We start from the raw sequence: 14793 nt of genomic DNA on the forward strand, positions 1-14793 counted from the left end.
AATGTGGTGGTACAATCAAACAATATTATATTTAAGCAGAAACTAAATGACCTAGGTTAAAGGGGTAGTGGAAGTACATGATCCTCCTCATGAAAATCAAGGAGTTTTTCACTAATCATATTTTTTCCTTGCAGACTGGATTTGGAGGTTCTTATGGGTGCAAGGGTTTTTTGCCTTCATCTGACAGAGTGTTTTGTTTTACCTTTCAAATGTTCCCAGAATTATGTAAACTAGAAGTGACAGCGTTATCAGGAAGGACTTCTAGCCAGATTCTGGTTTACTACTGTATAATGAATTGAGGAGATGATCTTGTGGTTAAGGTGCTGCACTAGGTTTCATGCCAGAACGGTGTAATTCCTGACTGTACCACAGATATCTCCTCACTTAATGTCTCTATCTCAGCTCCCCGTCTCTGAAATGGAGACACCTGCCTACCACACAGTGAAGTACCAGAGGCCCATACAATGAATTATTCTCGGTGAGTTTCAGCCAGGACACTAGAGATATTGTTTTGATCCCCGTGGGAAGTACCACGGGATCTTTGCTGATCCCTGACATTAGTTCTACATCTCAGCTGAGACCCTGTACCTCACAGATGCCCTGTGCAGGGGCGGGAGCTGCCTACCGAAGAAGCCGGCCCCGCTACCTGCAGCACCCTGAGTTTTCCTGGGCGGCTCCCACCTCCCTCCAGCTCATGAGCGGAGACCACAGCCGAGGTGATGCCTGAGGGACAGGTATAAAGCGGGCAGTGCGGAAGGCGCGGCGCGGGTCTGGCCCTCGATGGACACAGGGTCCCTTTGCAGGCAGCGCCTGCACTCACTGCACTGGCCGGGGATTACCAGGGGCGGCTGCGTGCGCCAAGCGAGGCCTACAGCCCGGCTTTCGCTGCTGTTGAGCAGCTAGTTCCCCCCTCCCGCGAGCTGCAGCAGGCGCCATGCTGGCCAAGCGCCTCCTCGGGCAGCTCCTCCGCAGACACAGTAAGGGGAGGGGAGCGAGGGGCTGCGGCGATAGTAACCCTGTGCAACGTGGCCCTGGCGCCGCAGCAATCCGGGGAGGGGCAGTACGGGATGGGGTGCGGAAGCGAGTTGCAGCGGGGGTATGCAGGGCTCCGATGCTGCCAGGCCCGGGGAGTTGCATGGTTCCAGTGCTGTAGGCTCTGAGGGGCGGGGTAGAGGTTTTGCACGGCGGGGGTGTGTGTGTGTGTGTGTGTGTGTGTGTGGCAGGACTCCCGTACTGCAGGGACGGAGGGGCTGGTAGGTTGCACAGCTTCGGGGCTGCAGGGTGGCGGGAAAATGGCAGGGCTCCGGTGCTGCAGGGCCTGGTGGTGGTGGGTTTGTTTGTTTTGGGGTGCGGGGGAGGAGATGGCAAGTTGCACCGCTCCGCGGTTGTAGGGGGGCGGGAGGATAGCAGAGCTCCGGTGCTGCAGGACGCGGGATGTCCCTGAGGGGCTTCCGGCCTGGCCAGAGCCCAGGAGCGAAGTGACGGGGTACCTGACCGGGAGCCCAGCAGCAATACCGAGAGCCGGCGGCTAGCTCGGCCCCAGAGTGCTCGCCTCCTGGGTAGGGGCAGGGCTCAGGAGCTGGGGTCGGGAGAGCCCATTCTGTCCTTTGGGGGGGAGGGCCCGACTCCGCCTCATGGGCCGGCCGGGGCGTGGTAACGGTTCGGATGGTGCGGGCGGGAAACGCCAGCTCCGCCCCTTCGCTCAGCTCTGTCCCCTGCTCTCTCTCTCTCGCCCGCTCTCCCCATGCCGTGCTCCGGAGCAGACCCCGCCGTGTCCCCCAGCAAGAGGCTCAAGGCCTCGGAGCCTGGTCTGCGGCTCCGCTTCGCCAAGCTCTCCGAGAACGCGTCCACCCCGTCCCGGGGCTCGGCCCGCGCAGCTGGCTACGACCTATACAGGTGAGGGGCGGCCCGCTCCGTGCACTGCCCGAGAGCCCGCCGCTCTCGGCCAGTGCAGCCGGGGGGAGATCAGCCCTCTTAGCCCCCCGGGCTAGGGCTCAGCAGCCCCGAGGGCGCGCCCGGTGGGCGGAGCAGCTTCTCCTGGGTAGAGGGTGAGTGGCTGCCATGCGCCCTGCGGAGCCCGCCACCATCTCCCGCTTCCCCTGTGGCTGGCCCGCAGAGCCCCTGCTCAGTGGCGCTGGGGTCTGCGGCCCTCTCCGTTGTAGGGCTCGTTGGCCTCGGAGCGTGGCGCGCGACAGCAGCCGGGTGAGCGAACCCCGCGCTGCTCTCTGTGTAGACCCGCTAGCTGCAGCGACAGGGAAACGAGCCCCTCACACCACAATAATTGTCTCTGCAGGGTTTTGCACGTTAGAGTGGCCTTACTCTAATCACTTCTGCATCCCCCTCCACTTTGCCCCCTCTCATTTCCCCTTTCCACTCTCCTCCAGTGCACGCAGCGTGCAGCAGCTAGCATCTGCCTCTTTGGCCAGGTCACACTGCATTTTGAATCCTTTCATTGGCTTCCTAGGGGCTTCCTTGCGCCCTATCCCTTTGCTCATCTCGCCATTCCTTTGTCTCCAACATACTAGCTTTTGTACCTTTTTCCACATTGCTTACTGCATTTGGAAAGGACTTCCTAATGCATATAGAGCCTTCCCTTTCCTCCTCCAAGGCCTTGAACATCAATTCTTTCTCAAGACCTACAGGTTCTAGCCTGTACCAGCAGATGAGGTCTCTGTAATTACTGTTATCAGCCTTTTGCTAGTCATGCAATTGGATCAGCACAAACAATTTATTAGGGTCCCCCCCCCCCAAGTCTGAATATCTGCATAGAATTTTGCAGATTTGTAGGTGGCTCTTACACAGACACTGGGATAGTTCTTACCTCTCAAGCCCTGTCTTTACTATGTGTAATTATAGGTTCGTGTATTTAATCATTCGGTTACCAACAAGAAAGTACCCAAAACATTAAGTAAGTGTTGACATATATTTGCTTGCTTTATTTAGTGCCTATAACTATGTGATTCCTGCTATGGAAAAGGGCATAGTGAAAACTGACATTCAGATCTCCCTCCCTTCTGGATGTTATGGCAGAGTAGGTAAGTTAGACTGTAGAAAAGCTTCATTGAAACAGGTTCACTTGCCCCAGTGGCTTGCCTTGAAGCTTGGTCAACATGCAAAAATTGCACTATTTAACCCAGTCTGTTTCTATATTGATTTAGTTAAATGGTTGCCATTCCTTTGCAAGGATGCTCTTAAGCCAGTGTGAGTGGCTGCACAGGAGGGTTGTACCCATTAAAGTAAAATCTTTGGAGAAGTGAATGTGGTTCAGTGGTGTAATTCCTCTTTATAGACTGCACCTTACTGGACTCCTTTTTAACTTCAGCCCATTGATTGTGATGAAATTTAAATTATCTTGAACCTGGTACTCTAGGTAACATGCTATTACCACATCTTTTGGTGAAAATATTTGAAGATTTGATGGATGACTCATAATAAACTATGTAAAACACTTTGCTAATAAAAATGTGGATAACTTGTTTGAAGTATTATAGAACCTACATATATGAAATTTTTTGGATTTTTTTTAAGTGTATAGTGATGTGTAGTAGCTGTAGGTCAAAGCAGCTGATCTGGTTAAAATAATATTTTAAGTTCTCTTAAGAATATTGGGGGGGGAAAAAACTTATCAAAGTACAGTACAACTTAATTAGCACATCCTAGTGCAGGGGTCTCAAAGTCCCGGCCCGCTGGCCATCTGCAGCCTGAGAACCTCCCCACTGCAGGCTGTGGAGGAGAGATGCATGCAGACATGCTGCTGGTGCCACCCCCCGCAGCTCCCATTGGCTGAGGGAGAGGGACAGAGATAGCATCATTAGTTGCTGGGCAGAGTCAGCCGTGGAGGCAGCATCATTAGTTGCTGGGCAGAGTCAGCCGTGGAGGTAGCAATTTTTCCCCCCACAATGAATATAAACAAGTCAAAATACCAAACAGAACTATCTGATGCACACCTGGCTGCAATCCTGAAGGTTTCAACTGCTCAGTCACTGAGGCCAAACATCAATAAACTGACAGAACTGAAACGTTGCCAGGTGTCCGGCAAACACTAAAGACTCTGGCAGGCGACAAACTGTATAAAGTTGTATGACACTTATTATTTCTAAGAAATTCAAAATAAAAAATACAGTATAATTATTTTCTTTTCTGAACACCATCTTCAGTGACATTATTGGCCCGATAGGAGGATTTGAGGACTGGCACTGGCCCCAAGGTAAATTGAGTTTGAGACCCCTGCCCTAGTGGAAATAACTCAGATTGCTGTTGGCCGGCTTATGAAAACTTAATTGGTGTTTTAGTCAAGTTCCTACTGAAACATGGTCACTTTCAGAACTAAATGCAAAGCTCCCTGATTTGGATTCCCCACCAAGTTCTAGACATAGAAAACTCATAAACTAATCAAGCCATTTCTTTCACAGGCTGGGCTGAAAAAGATGTATCTGTTTTTAAATACTTGAGGTGCTTTGATACTACATTGATGAGGGTTATGAGTACTTCAGTAATGATTGTCTTATCACAAAAACAACTTCTACAATTGGCACTAGTGTCCTCTTCTTGGTAATCTCAAGAAAGGTCAAGGATAAAATGGCTGTAGTCTCAGCTATGTTCTTTAGTGGTGGTTCCTCCAGGTAAGAATTGAGGTACTTCCTTAGGCTTGTGCTACTACTACTCATTCTTTATAATTATTATGTGCACTTAGATTTACAAGTGGTAAAGGGGGAAGCCTGTCCTGGGTTCTAAATGTAGTGTGTTCAAATTTTCAATGAAATGAAAGAGGATCAGCAACGAATCCCAAATTAAGAAAATGACAGTGTTTCCAACACTGTTTACTGCTAAATCCTCCAAAAAGGGAGATTGTACATTTCTCTCATCTTCAGCCAATTTAAAATTTTTGGAAATAGGTAAAGCTGGTAAGGTAACATTTAATCCCCAAAGTAAAGCAGCTTGAAGTAAAGTCTTAGCAACAATTACCTTGCATTAGCAACTGTCATTTAAAATCTGTTAATAGGTTGCAGGCTATGCCAGAATTGCAGTTTTAAGTGAGTTAGGTGTATTGTTTTGTGTAACTAGAGTGTATTCCACTATACCTGACTTCTTTGTGGTGATTACTCTGGAACAGGTGTTTCAACGATAATGTGAAGAAGGGCCAAAGCGTAATATAAATGGCCATAGTCTGAACAACCTTTCTTTTAGTGGTGTTTCAAGGTAAAACAATGCATTTTCAGCTACTCTAATCATACACCCAATTCACTTAATCTGCAATCTTATTATAGCCTGCAACTGTTGATATTGTCACTTACTGCGGTCATGTAATGACGCTTGCTGTACATTTTGTAGGATTACATGTAGGTTTTGGAAGGAGCTAGGTCAGTGTTTTTGGTGGTGGGACTTACTGATTTTGAGCAACTTATCGTACATAGACTTCATACTAAAATTCATTTTCAGAAGGTTTCTTAAACTTCGAAAAATGTTTTTCATTTTCTAGCCCCACGTTCTGGATTAGCTGCAAAACACTTCATAGATGTTGGTGGTAAGATGTTTATGTTCTTTTCACAGTCTCTATAAATCTTTATTCTATGTCTCAAAGTGAAATTTAGATACTAAAACTATAAAGTGACAACGACAGCTTCATTACTTTTAAGGACTTCAGTAAAATAAATGGAAACTGTGATTTAAGATTTTCAATCATATACTCATCCCAGGCTCTAAGTTCCCAAACTATTTTAGACTGAGTCTTGCTTAAGGTTTTCATTTTCTTATCGTTCTTTCAGATTGATTTGGACTGGTAAGAAGAAAGTTTAGGTCACATTTTTGGGCTCCAGTAAAGCCGTAATTCTTTTCTAATCTGCATATTGATTTTTTTTTCAGATACAGAAAATAGTAACCAAATGATATTCTCTCTGAAGTAATGCTTGATGTAGCCAGTGCTTAATGGGCCAAATGCCTGTCTAACAAACATTCATCAACCAAATGATGATGATAATCGAACTAAGTACAACATATGTTCCTCTGTATCTCTGAAGTTTAAATAAAGCATTGGGACCAAATTCAGCTCTGGCATGAACTCATTTACATTAGGGTTGAATTTAGACCTTTTCATAATCTCTTGCGGTTCTGGGGTTTACTGTAAACTGTAGGTAAGTACTAGGGATGATTTTTTTTCCCTTGCTCTTGTATTTTTCTGTCCTGTTCAGTAAGATTCAAATTTTCTAAAAGGGCTTGCTGCTTTGCGCACTCCGCTAACTACCGACTTGTTTTTCTGTTAGATTTGAATTCCTTATTAGTTTTAATCCAAGACGACAAAAACAATTGTTTCATTCTTTCCTACCTATTTATTTTTCTGCCCTGAACTCTAACACAAAGCTATAAACATCATCCCAGAATTTCAGACTTAATTGTGAATGTTCTTGCTTCTGTTAGTCATCCTTTTACTGCTATGTCCTCTTATTATGCCTTGGAAATAGTCTTAAACATGTTATTTAGCTGCTATTTAGTAATAATTATAACAACCAAAATGTTATCGTAACTCAAGAGTAACTCATTTTTACAGCCAGTTTCCTCCATTTGACTATTCATCTTTTTCCTTGCCCATTTTCACCCTTACAAAAAGTTTAATATTTAAAGGTTGTTGGCATATAAGTTTAAATGGATATAAGAAATCATTATTTGAGTATCAACAGTATAAGCAAAGGAAAATTTTATTTTTATTTCCATATCTAGTTCTTCACAGTCAGAAAATGGCTAATTAAGATGAAGACTTAGCTTTGACATAGTAAAAGATACTATGGTTTTACATCTTATTAATCAAAACTAGGTGGGAAATAATGAGATAAGGAATCCCAGAGGCAAATTTGAAAGATAAGGTTAACTTTATACTTTGTTGTTCTAGGAAAAAATGGTTTGGAAAAAGAACGGTAACTTAAATTTTAGACTCCACTCATTATTCAACCTTTGTATAGATCTAGTGAAATCAGACTGGTTTTGAATAATAGTGAGGATATGTGATACTTTCCTCTGAATATATCTCAGTTGTAGTTACAGATTCCTGGCAGACAAGCTCCCTTATAGTAGTAGGTAGGATACCTAAAATAAGTAGGTTATAGGGAAGCTCCAGCTATACCACCTTCCCATCAACCATGCTCTTCATCACACTCACAAGGACCTGGATATATGAAGATCCAGGTCCTTAGTGCAGCTGAGCTGCAGCCAGCACAGGACCCATGGAGGTGGGGAAAGATGGATCTAAGCCATTTGTTTCCCTCCCCTGATACTGGAGCCAAAGCTGAAACCACTCCCAGTATAACTTAGAACAGCTTATGGGCCCCGTAAACCAGCTGAGGATCACTGGAACATATTAAGGTCTGGCTCTACCCCTGATATATTCACTATGCCAGCCTATTGTCATAGGGGATTTTCCTTCTGGGGAATCCTCTATGGACCCCAGGACAGCTCTCTTCTCTTTATGCCTGTCTGATGGAACAAAAGAAACAGGGACAAGATGTGACCCAAATATTTTCCTGTATTAGTGTATTGTAGAATAATATATATTTGCATCTAAGGTTCTGAAAATAATTGTGATCATGTAATCAAACTATCAGTGCATATACACCGGGTAAAAGTGGGGGTAGAGTAACTTTGGTATTTTCTGAATTGAGTACTTAACTGTGTAATCTTTTATGTTTAACTTTTGTGTTCAGCATTTCGAAAAAAGTGACATCATAAATGAAAATAATCATTACAGTTGGTAGGGTGCCTCTTATGAAAAATCAGGCATTGATGTTTTCTTGGAACTCAGTGTCTTGTATAAGCACACTTGATATAGCAGAGAAATGTTTTATTTCAATACAAATGTATTGTCAGAGGTCCCAGGCTGTAAATAAGGGGCCGGGGAAAAAACTGAGCATGCAGGATTCTGTTCAGAATACACATCTGGTAGGCGTGGATGGTTTTCCAACAAGTGACATGCCAGAGTCTCGACAGAGTAAGGGCTTTTGCGTGAAGTCAGTATTTCACTCTGCCAGTTCCAATGCATGATTTTTCCAGTAATGACTTAGATGCTTTCCACCCAAAGTAGATCATGCAGAAAAGTCTCCTAGTGTTCAAGAGAGTGTATAACTGTTTTAGCTAGATGTTTTTGAATAATAGAATCCCAAAAGGTCTGTTACGTGAACCTTAAGCAGACCAAGCTTCTGCCCTGCTACCTCCTGTTAATCCATAGCAATTACTTAAATTGAGTGCCTCTTCCTATAGAGACAGAGGATGTTTTAGACTCCTGCCCCAAGTACCTTTACATTTTGTGATACAGACAATGTAGTTTGAACACCAAATGGAGGTCAGTCTCTGGTGCACTTTTTAAAAAAACAAACCTCTCTATTGGAATACTCTTTAAATTCTTTCCTTACCAACCCTTTTTCTATTTGGCAAACTCTTACCCTACTCTGTTTCTAATGGAGCTTGAAATTAGCATGGCTTTGGCAGCATTTCTGCCACTTCATTCTGCACAGCACTAGGTTAGTGGCAGTGGCTGCAGCATATTCCAAAATCATTTTGTTTATCACATCTTAGCTTTAGGTTCCCAGGGCAGATCCAGCCTATAGCATGTATGCTTTCAGGGCAGAAGTCATCTTTCTCTATTCCATCCTGAAAAGGAGAACTTTTCACACACACTGCATAGAGCCAGGAATCAAACTCAGGCTATTAAAAAAGAGATCCTATCAGGCTACAGAATCATTATAACCTCTGTCTAGTTCATAATTTAACCCTAAGAGGTGCTGTTAAATCATTAAACTAGTTCTATCTAGTGTAATGATGATTTCAGTTGCTTATTCTTTTACTACTAGGGCTGGTTTTGACAGATTTCTGTGGCTGAACTCCCTCTCTTAACTTGGCTTTTATCAGATGTAGCTTTTAACTCAGGGGGAGGATATTTTTCTCTTCCCCACCTGCAGAAGGCAAGAGAGGGACTGAATAGCGAAGTTAACTGATCTATTTATTTAAAAAAAAAAAAAATCAGGAAATCCCTCTCTAGTAGGAGTTTGAAGAGAGCTCTGACTGTTCAGGGAGTAAAACCTCCAAACTCACAGGACCCGGGGGATTGGTGTGATGGTGTCCCCAGAGAGGGTGGATCTTCTACCCGTTTCCTCTGTCAGCATGATTCCATATACTGACACTGGCTGAGTCCCCTGGTGCTGCTTGAAGGGACCTAGTGGCAGTTAATTCCGTTGCAAGCAGTCTACTTCTGTGTAGAAATCACATAAGAATACACAGACTGTGCCATGGAGAGTGGCTGGTTCAATGCTTCACCCTTATCTAACAATCCTGCGGAGAAGTTTCTGGTTGTCTGAGAGAGGGGAGCAAATGATGCCGATAGGCAGCACTTCTGTGTAACCCGGGAATTCTGGCTATATAGGTGGATATAATAATCTGGGTCTTGCTGTTAAGGCTTAATGAATCAGTAAATGGGGTGAATTATGACTGTGTCAAATGGTGCATAACACCTTTTGACGAAAGGCAAGTCTAGTCATCTTCAGGAAGGGTTTCTACTAGTTTACCTACACAGAAGGTGAGGTATTTGGTGTTTTTGGAACATCTCTTCAAGGCGGTATTTAGTCCTTAAAATATATGCATTTAACTCCCATGAACTTCAGCTGGAGTTGCACATGCACATTGGAGTATAGAACTTGGCCCTAAGATGCCTGGGAACAAGATACCTGTTTTTAAATTTGGGTACTAGGGAGCCAGGTGTTGTGTTTGTTAAATGTTAACTCAGCAAGAAACAGCACTTGGACGCTATTTTGTCTGTTACGTGTGCTGTTTGTTTCAGGGAAGTGGTGAAATGGAGATGGCACATCAATGCCAAATCTCCATGGCAACATTTGAGGGGGTGATCACAAAAAGCAGGAGCCTGTTCTTTAAGGAAAATATTTGGATGGCAACTTTATGACATGCTGAAAGAGTTTGCTGTAGTGACTAAGCTACAGTACTAGTCTGAGACTGAGTTACTGAAGCAGCATTATGAAGCTTTCCTACTTTCAAAGGCCCAGTCAGTAAAAGGTAAAGGAAAGACTTCAGGCCAGATCCTCCTCAACTAACGTAAATCAGCATAACTCCACTGTTCCCCTCAACAAAAATTGGAGTCTGGCACTAAATAAAACAACAAGAATTTATAATAACTCTAAATTTAAAACTTAACCTGCAGTAAAGTAACTGTAAAAAGTAAAATGACGACTCTGGCATTTCACTTTACAAACAGTTAAAGGGGCATCTTAACTCAATGGGGCTATGTCAGTTTACATTAGCTGGGGACCTGCCCCTTAACTATTGTGGCTTTGTTCCACTATCCCTGTTAGGAGGCTATGGGGAAAGAGGTCTAGTTGATGGTCCCAGCCATCTTATTTAATGCAGTGGCACTGATTTCCTCCCTACTCATTATTCCTGAGTTTAATTAGTTTATGTTTATGAGCACTAAGACATATTGATGACCCTCTGAACTTCTCTTTGTAAAGCAAAAAGTGAATGTCACTAAATGTAATTTTATTTTTAGTTTATTAATCTTATTTTCACTTTTTTTTTCCACTTTGACCCAATTTCTGTTAAAGGCTGGTGGTATTTATTTTAGAATAAACAGATTCACAATTAAGACTTTTTTTAAAAAAAAACCTCAGTGGTTTTGTCTATATAACTAGACTCTTAAAATAACATGAACTTCACCACAGAGTTAATTAGTCTCCAGTATGCACAATACAGAAGAGTACCACTTTTTATTACTAGAATAGGCATGAGGATCATGTATGCAGAGCTGTATGAATTGTCTGTTGCTGACAGATTAAGAAGGTAAACTAGCAGCAAGTAGTCTGCTCTAGACCTAAACCAGAATTGCAAGCATGGCTCTGGCATTACATGGGAAGGGAATTTATTTAAGTGTGTGGGAGTTAATGCTTTAATTAGAATATCTGAAATTGCCAGAATTCTTCTCTTCTACGGATCTCCGACACAAACTTTAACCAAAGAGCGGCACTAAATTTAGATTTTTGTACGTATATATCTAAGCAGGCTGTCTAAATGTCCATTGTACTTAAAACTTTAGAGGATGACTGAGCTTTTAAAAATACTAGGACTGTAGTAATCCATCAGTACGCAAAGTCGAACCACTAAAGAGTATTTTGTGTATTACTTTTGGAAGTAAAACTAACTCTGATTATGTTAAATTAGCAAGCTTCATTCTCAGTCTTTGTAATAAGTAGCAATATCTAGTTCACATGCTGGGACAGAAAAAAAAATGTACCTCTAGCTGAATAGAAACACTTTGACAATAAATGTCTTAAAAATTTAGTAGTCTCTGGCTCAGTGTGGCAGTGCCTAACTAATTTAGGAGCGTAAATCCCATTGGCAGTTGGTGGGATTTAGGCTCTTAAATCAGTTATGTACTGCTATGTTGAGTGCAGCAACACCTAAATACCTTTAAATATCTGGGCCTTAATGATTTTTAGTAAGTATTTAAAAGCTTATTTGTGTGCACTGTATGTTCTCTCTCAGCCCTCCTACCACATTGCTTCCATTCAGAAAATGCTCCGCATTAGCTGAAGCTGTATTTAAAGAAGAACTTCAGTAAGGCTAAGAATATAAGATAGCCAATCATATTTTTAACTTCATATATGGCAGTCAGGCTATATTTCTCATCAACAGTGTCCATTTTAAATCCAGAAGAAATCTATTGTTCTAGACAACCAATTTGATGCAGTCTCTTTCTCAGCTAAATTTGTTCAATCTTTTATATGGGATAGACAAAAGAAACCATCATATCACTTAACAGTGGTATTAAATGCTTGTTGAAATATGCATGTTAAATTTTAGAAATAACGTTCTAGAAAAATGCAATGGGGTCTTTTTAGTTCATAATCATTGCAAATTAGACTTGCATTTGGATATTCCAGTATTTTAATATCTAATCTCTTAAGGGGATGGATGGATACACTTAATGTGCTAAATGTATCTACAAATCTAACTTACTATTTCATGAATATCTTTCTTCCTTGATATTAACATCTCTCCAGCAATTGTAGATACAGTTTTTAATTACTCCCTTTATTACAGCTGGGGTCATTGATGAAGATTACAGAGGAAATGTTGGTGTTGTACTTTTTAATTTCGGCAAGGAAGATTTTGAAGGTAAGCATTAGATTGGAGAGAAATCTGTATTTGAGATTGCAGTCAGCAACCTAAACTTGATATTTGCGTATTCCCTAAGGAATACTTCACCCAAGTTTAAGAACATATGCCTCCCTCTTCAACCAGTAAACACATGGAAAATCAACTAAGTCCTCATCCGTGCCTTGCAACAGGCAACCATGAAGTCTTATGTTCCCAGTATAACAGGTGGCATGGAAAGACTTGTAGCTCCAGGACTGAGCGACCAGCTCTGCCCAGTGGCAATTTTTTCATCTGGAAAATTTCCCGTGGTTCACCAGAAGAGGAGTCCCAATCTGATGGATCCAACTGGGCCAATAGTTGGGAATGATGAAGACCTCCCCTGGAGCCTGCGGGAATTAGTGTGTGGGGAAAGGGATGGCTTACCATCAGCTATGCTACCTTCTCCTCTCCCTCCCCACAAACACAAAGATGCCCACCCCTCCAATGCTTTACTATTCTACTTTCCCTGTGCTCATCAGAATATATTTTGAGTCTGGGGACTGTTGTTATCTAGCTAGAGATATTCAAAGAAAAGGGAGGAAACCAGGGTTGCATTTCAAAAAGGGAGCACTTAAATCATCGTGTGCAAAAAGTTAATAAATATTTTTCTGGAAAACTTATCTGAAGTTATTAAACTAAATTTAGCAATTAGTGGGAAGTTGAGTGAGTTTTAGTCTTGCTTAAGTGCAAATTTCTAGGTATAACCTGAACTCAAATTGCTACAGATGCCTACATAATTTAAATTTCAAAATTTAATGCGAATGCCATAATGTTTTATGGAGTCTTAAATATGGAGATTGAAGTTGTATTGGGCTTGTTACTTTTTTAAAAAATAACCTATTAACTTCTCTTAAGTTAAAAAAGGGGACAGAATTGCCCAGCTGATCTGTGAACGCATCTTCTATCCTGAGCTGGAGGAAGTTCAAGTAAGTTACTGGAATGAAACACTTGCATTCGTCTGAGTGTACAGGAAGAGCTGTATTTAATCTGTCAAAATTCAGAGAACAATTGAGCTTTTCAAAAAGTTATTTCCTTCTGTTGCTGCCTGTAAGAACATGTAAATTATTACTGTTTGAATTAAAAAGGAAAATGTCTGCAGTTTAACACTTTAATTGTAAGTCTTTACAAGCCTGTTGGGGACGCAGGGGATGTGAAGAGTTGAAAAATCAGGGATTCTTAAATATAAGAATTACAAACAAACTTTGGTGTTTACTAGAAATCTGGAATAATTTCAATTTGTAGGCATGTCTGCTTAGAGTTCTATAATTTATGACAACCCATGCAATTTACCCATGTCAATGCAAGAGAAGGAATGGGGTGATAATCCCACTCTGAAACAACCAATTTAAAGAAAAACTGAAGAAAAGATGGATGCAGTTTTCCTGGAGATGAGCAATTTACAGTTTTAAACTATTGAAAACGGGGCAGACTGACATATATTTTGAACATGTAAGATATTGTAAAAATATATTTTAACATGTGTTCTGTTGACTCCTGAACTTAATTTTAGTTTAAAAACTTGAAGCTTATTTATGCTTGTGCAGTAAAGATCTTCTCCATAAAAGAAAATATACTGATTTTTCTGTGGGGAAGATGAAGAACATGCAAGAAACAAATGAGTATATATACACAAGCATAAGTCTTTAAAAAGCTAACCTTATTCATCTCTTTTCAGGTTCTGGATGACACTGAACGTGGTACAGGTGGCTTCGGTTCCACTGGCCAGAAATGAAGAAAGATGTTAGATGTAATAAATTCTTACTGTATTTGGATTTTATTGATTAAAAGGTTCTTTTTGTAAACAGTCTTTAAAGAATAGTTTCAAAAGGGGAGTTGGGATTTTGGGATCTGTGAAAGTAAGGGACTCATAACTCAAGCATTGTACAAGCGTCTACAAATCTCTGCCCTCTTGTCCACTTCCAAACTGATAGCAAGTGATGTTGAACAGCATGCTGGCTTGCAGTACAGAGAAATCTGCACAAGAGATTTGACAAAGTATTTTTTGTTAACTCCTAGGATTCTGAACCAGTGTTTCAATTGATATGGAAGTTTAACGGTACTAATTACACCTCCTTTGTGCCAGCTAGATTTTCTGACATCTTCAGATAAGTGTGTGAAGCTATCTTGCAGCAGATTAGGAAAAACATAACTCACTTTTTAGAAACTAACAATTTAGCTTATGCCCTGATACTGCATGGTGTAAAGATTGCTTAATACAAAACTTGTCAATGAATCAGTACTTCTGCAGTCATGTCATTCTGTCTTTCTGGTAAAAATGTGACCACCTCAAACTACAATTAAGCGTCTTTTCAATGTCTCAACACAAGTCTTTCATGTAAATAAGCCTGAGAGACTTCAGTATAATGTTCAAAAGATAGTTATGTTGGAGAAATATGATCCTCAAATGTTGTAAAGATGACCTGTAAATACAATCCTTCACCTATAGGTGGCTTTGGTACATGCAAAGAACAGACATGCCATGTCAGCAAAAATAGTTCATACAGGGTGATGTGTGAATAAATACTTCACAGAAAGGGGACTCTGAATAATTACTGGAATGGTCCATCCAGAGTAATCTTTTATGTAACGGTCATTACACCAATTAGCAGA

General features: G+C 41.6%; 1 protein-coding gene across 2 annotated transcripts; it reads left to right on the forward strand.

Annotated features, from left to right (window-relative positions):
* Window positions 1–497: 497 nt before the first annotated feature.
* Window positions 498–13955, forward strand: DUT (deoxyuridine triphosphatase). Of its 2 annotated transcripts, none has more exons than XM_074966372.1 (7): window positions 498–716; window positions 1764–1896; window positions 2944–3035; window positions 5480–5524; window positions 12088–12162; window positions 13039–13109; window positions 13859–13955. In XM_074966372.1, the coding sequence occupies exons 1-7, from the start codon at window positions 596–598 to the stop codon at window positions 13913–13915; spliced, it is 594 nt and encodes a 197-aa protein (XP_074822473.1). In that variant the 5' UTR covers window positions 498–595; the 3' UTR covers window positions 13916–13955. The 2 variants fall into 2 exon arrangements, with proteins under 2 accessions (XP_074822473.1, XP_074822474.1); XM_074966373.1 differs by lacking the exon at window positions 498–716 and adding an exon at window positions 811–977.
* Window positions 13956–14793: the final 838 nt, after the last annotated feature.

The sequence above is a fragment of the Natator depressus genome, chromosome 10, assembly GCF_965152275.1.
Source record: "Natator depressus isolate rNatDep1 chromosome 10, rNatDep2.hap1, whole genome shotgun sequence".
NCBI lineage: Eukaryota > Metazoa > Chordata > Testudines > Cheloniidae > Natator > Natator depressus.

Bases quoted from the DNA above. Each gene is read 5' to 3' on its own strand.
- DUT (XM_074966372.1), top strand. From the start codon at position 596: ATGCCCTGTGCAGGGGCGGGAGCTGCCTACCGAAGAAGCCGGCCCCGC. The intron at 717-1,763 runs GTGATGCCTGAG...GCTCCGGAGCAG, and splicing joins GAGCGGAGACCACAGCCGAG to ACCCCGCCGTGTCCCCCAGC. The intron at 5,525-12,087 runs GTAAGATGTTTA...CCTTTATTACAG, and splicing joins ACACTTCATAGATGTTGGTG to CTGGGGTCATTGATGAAGAT.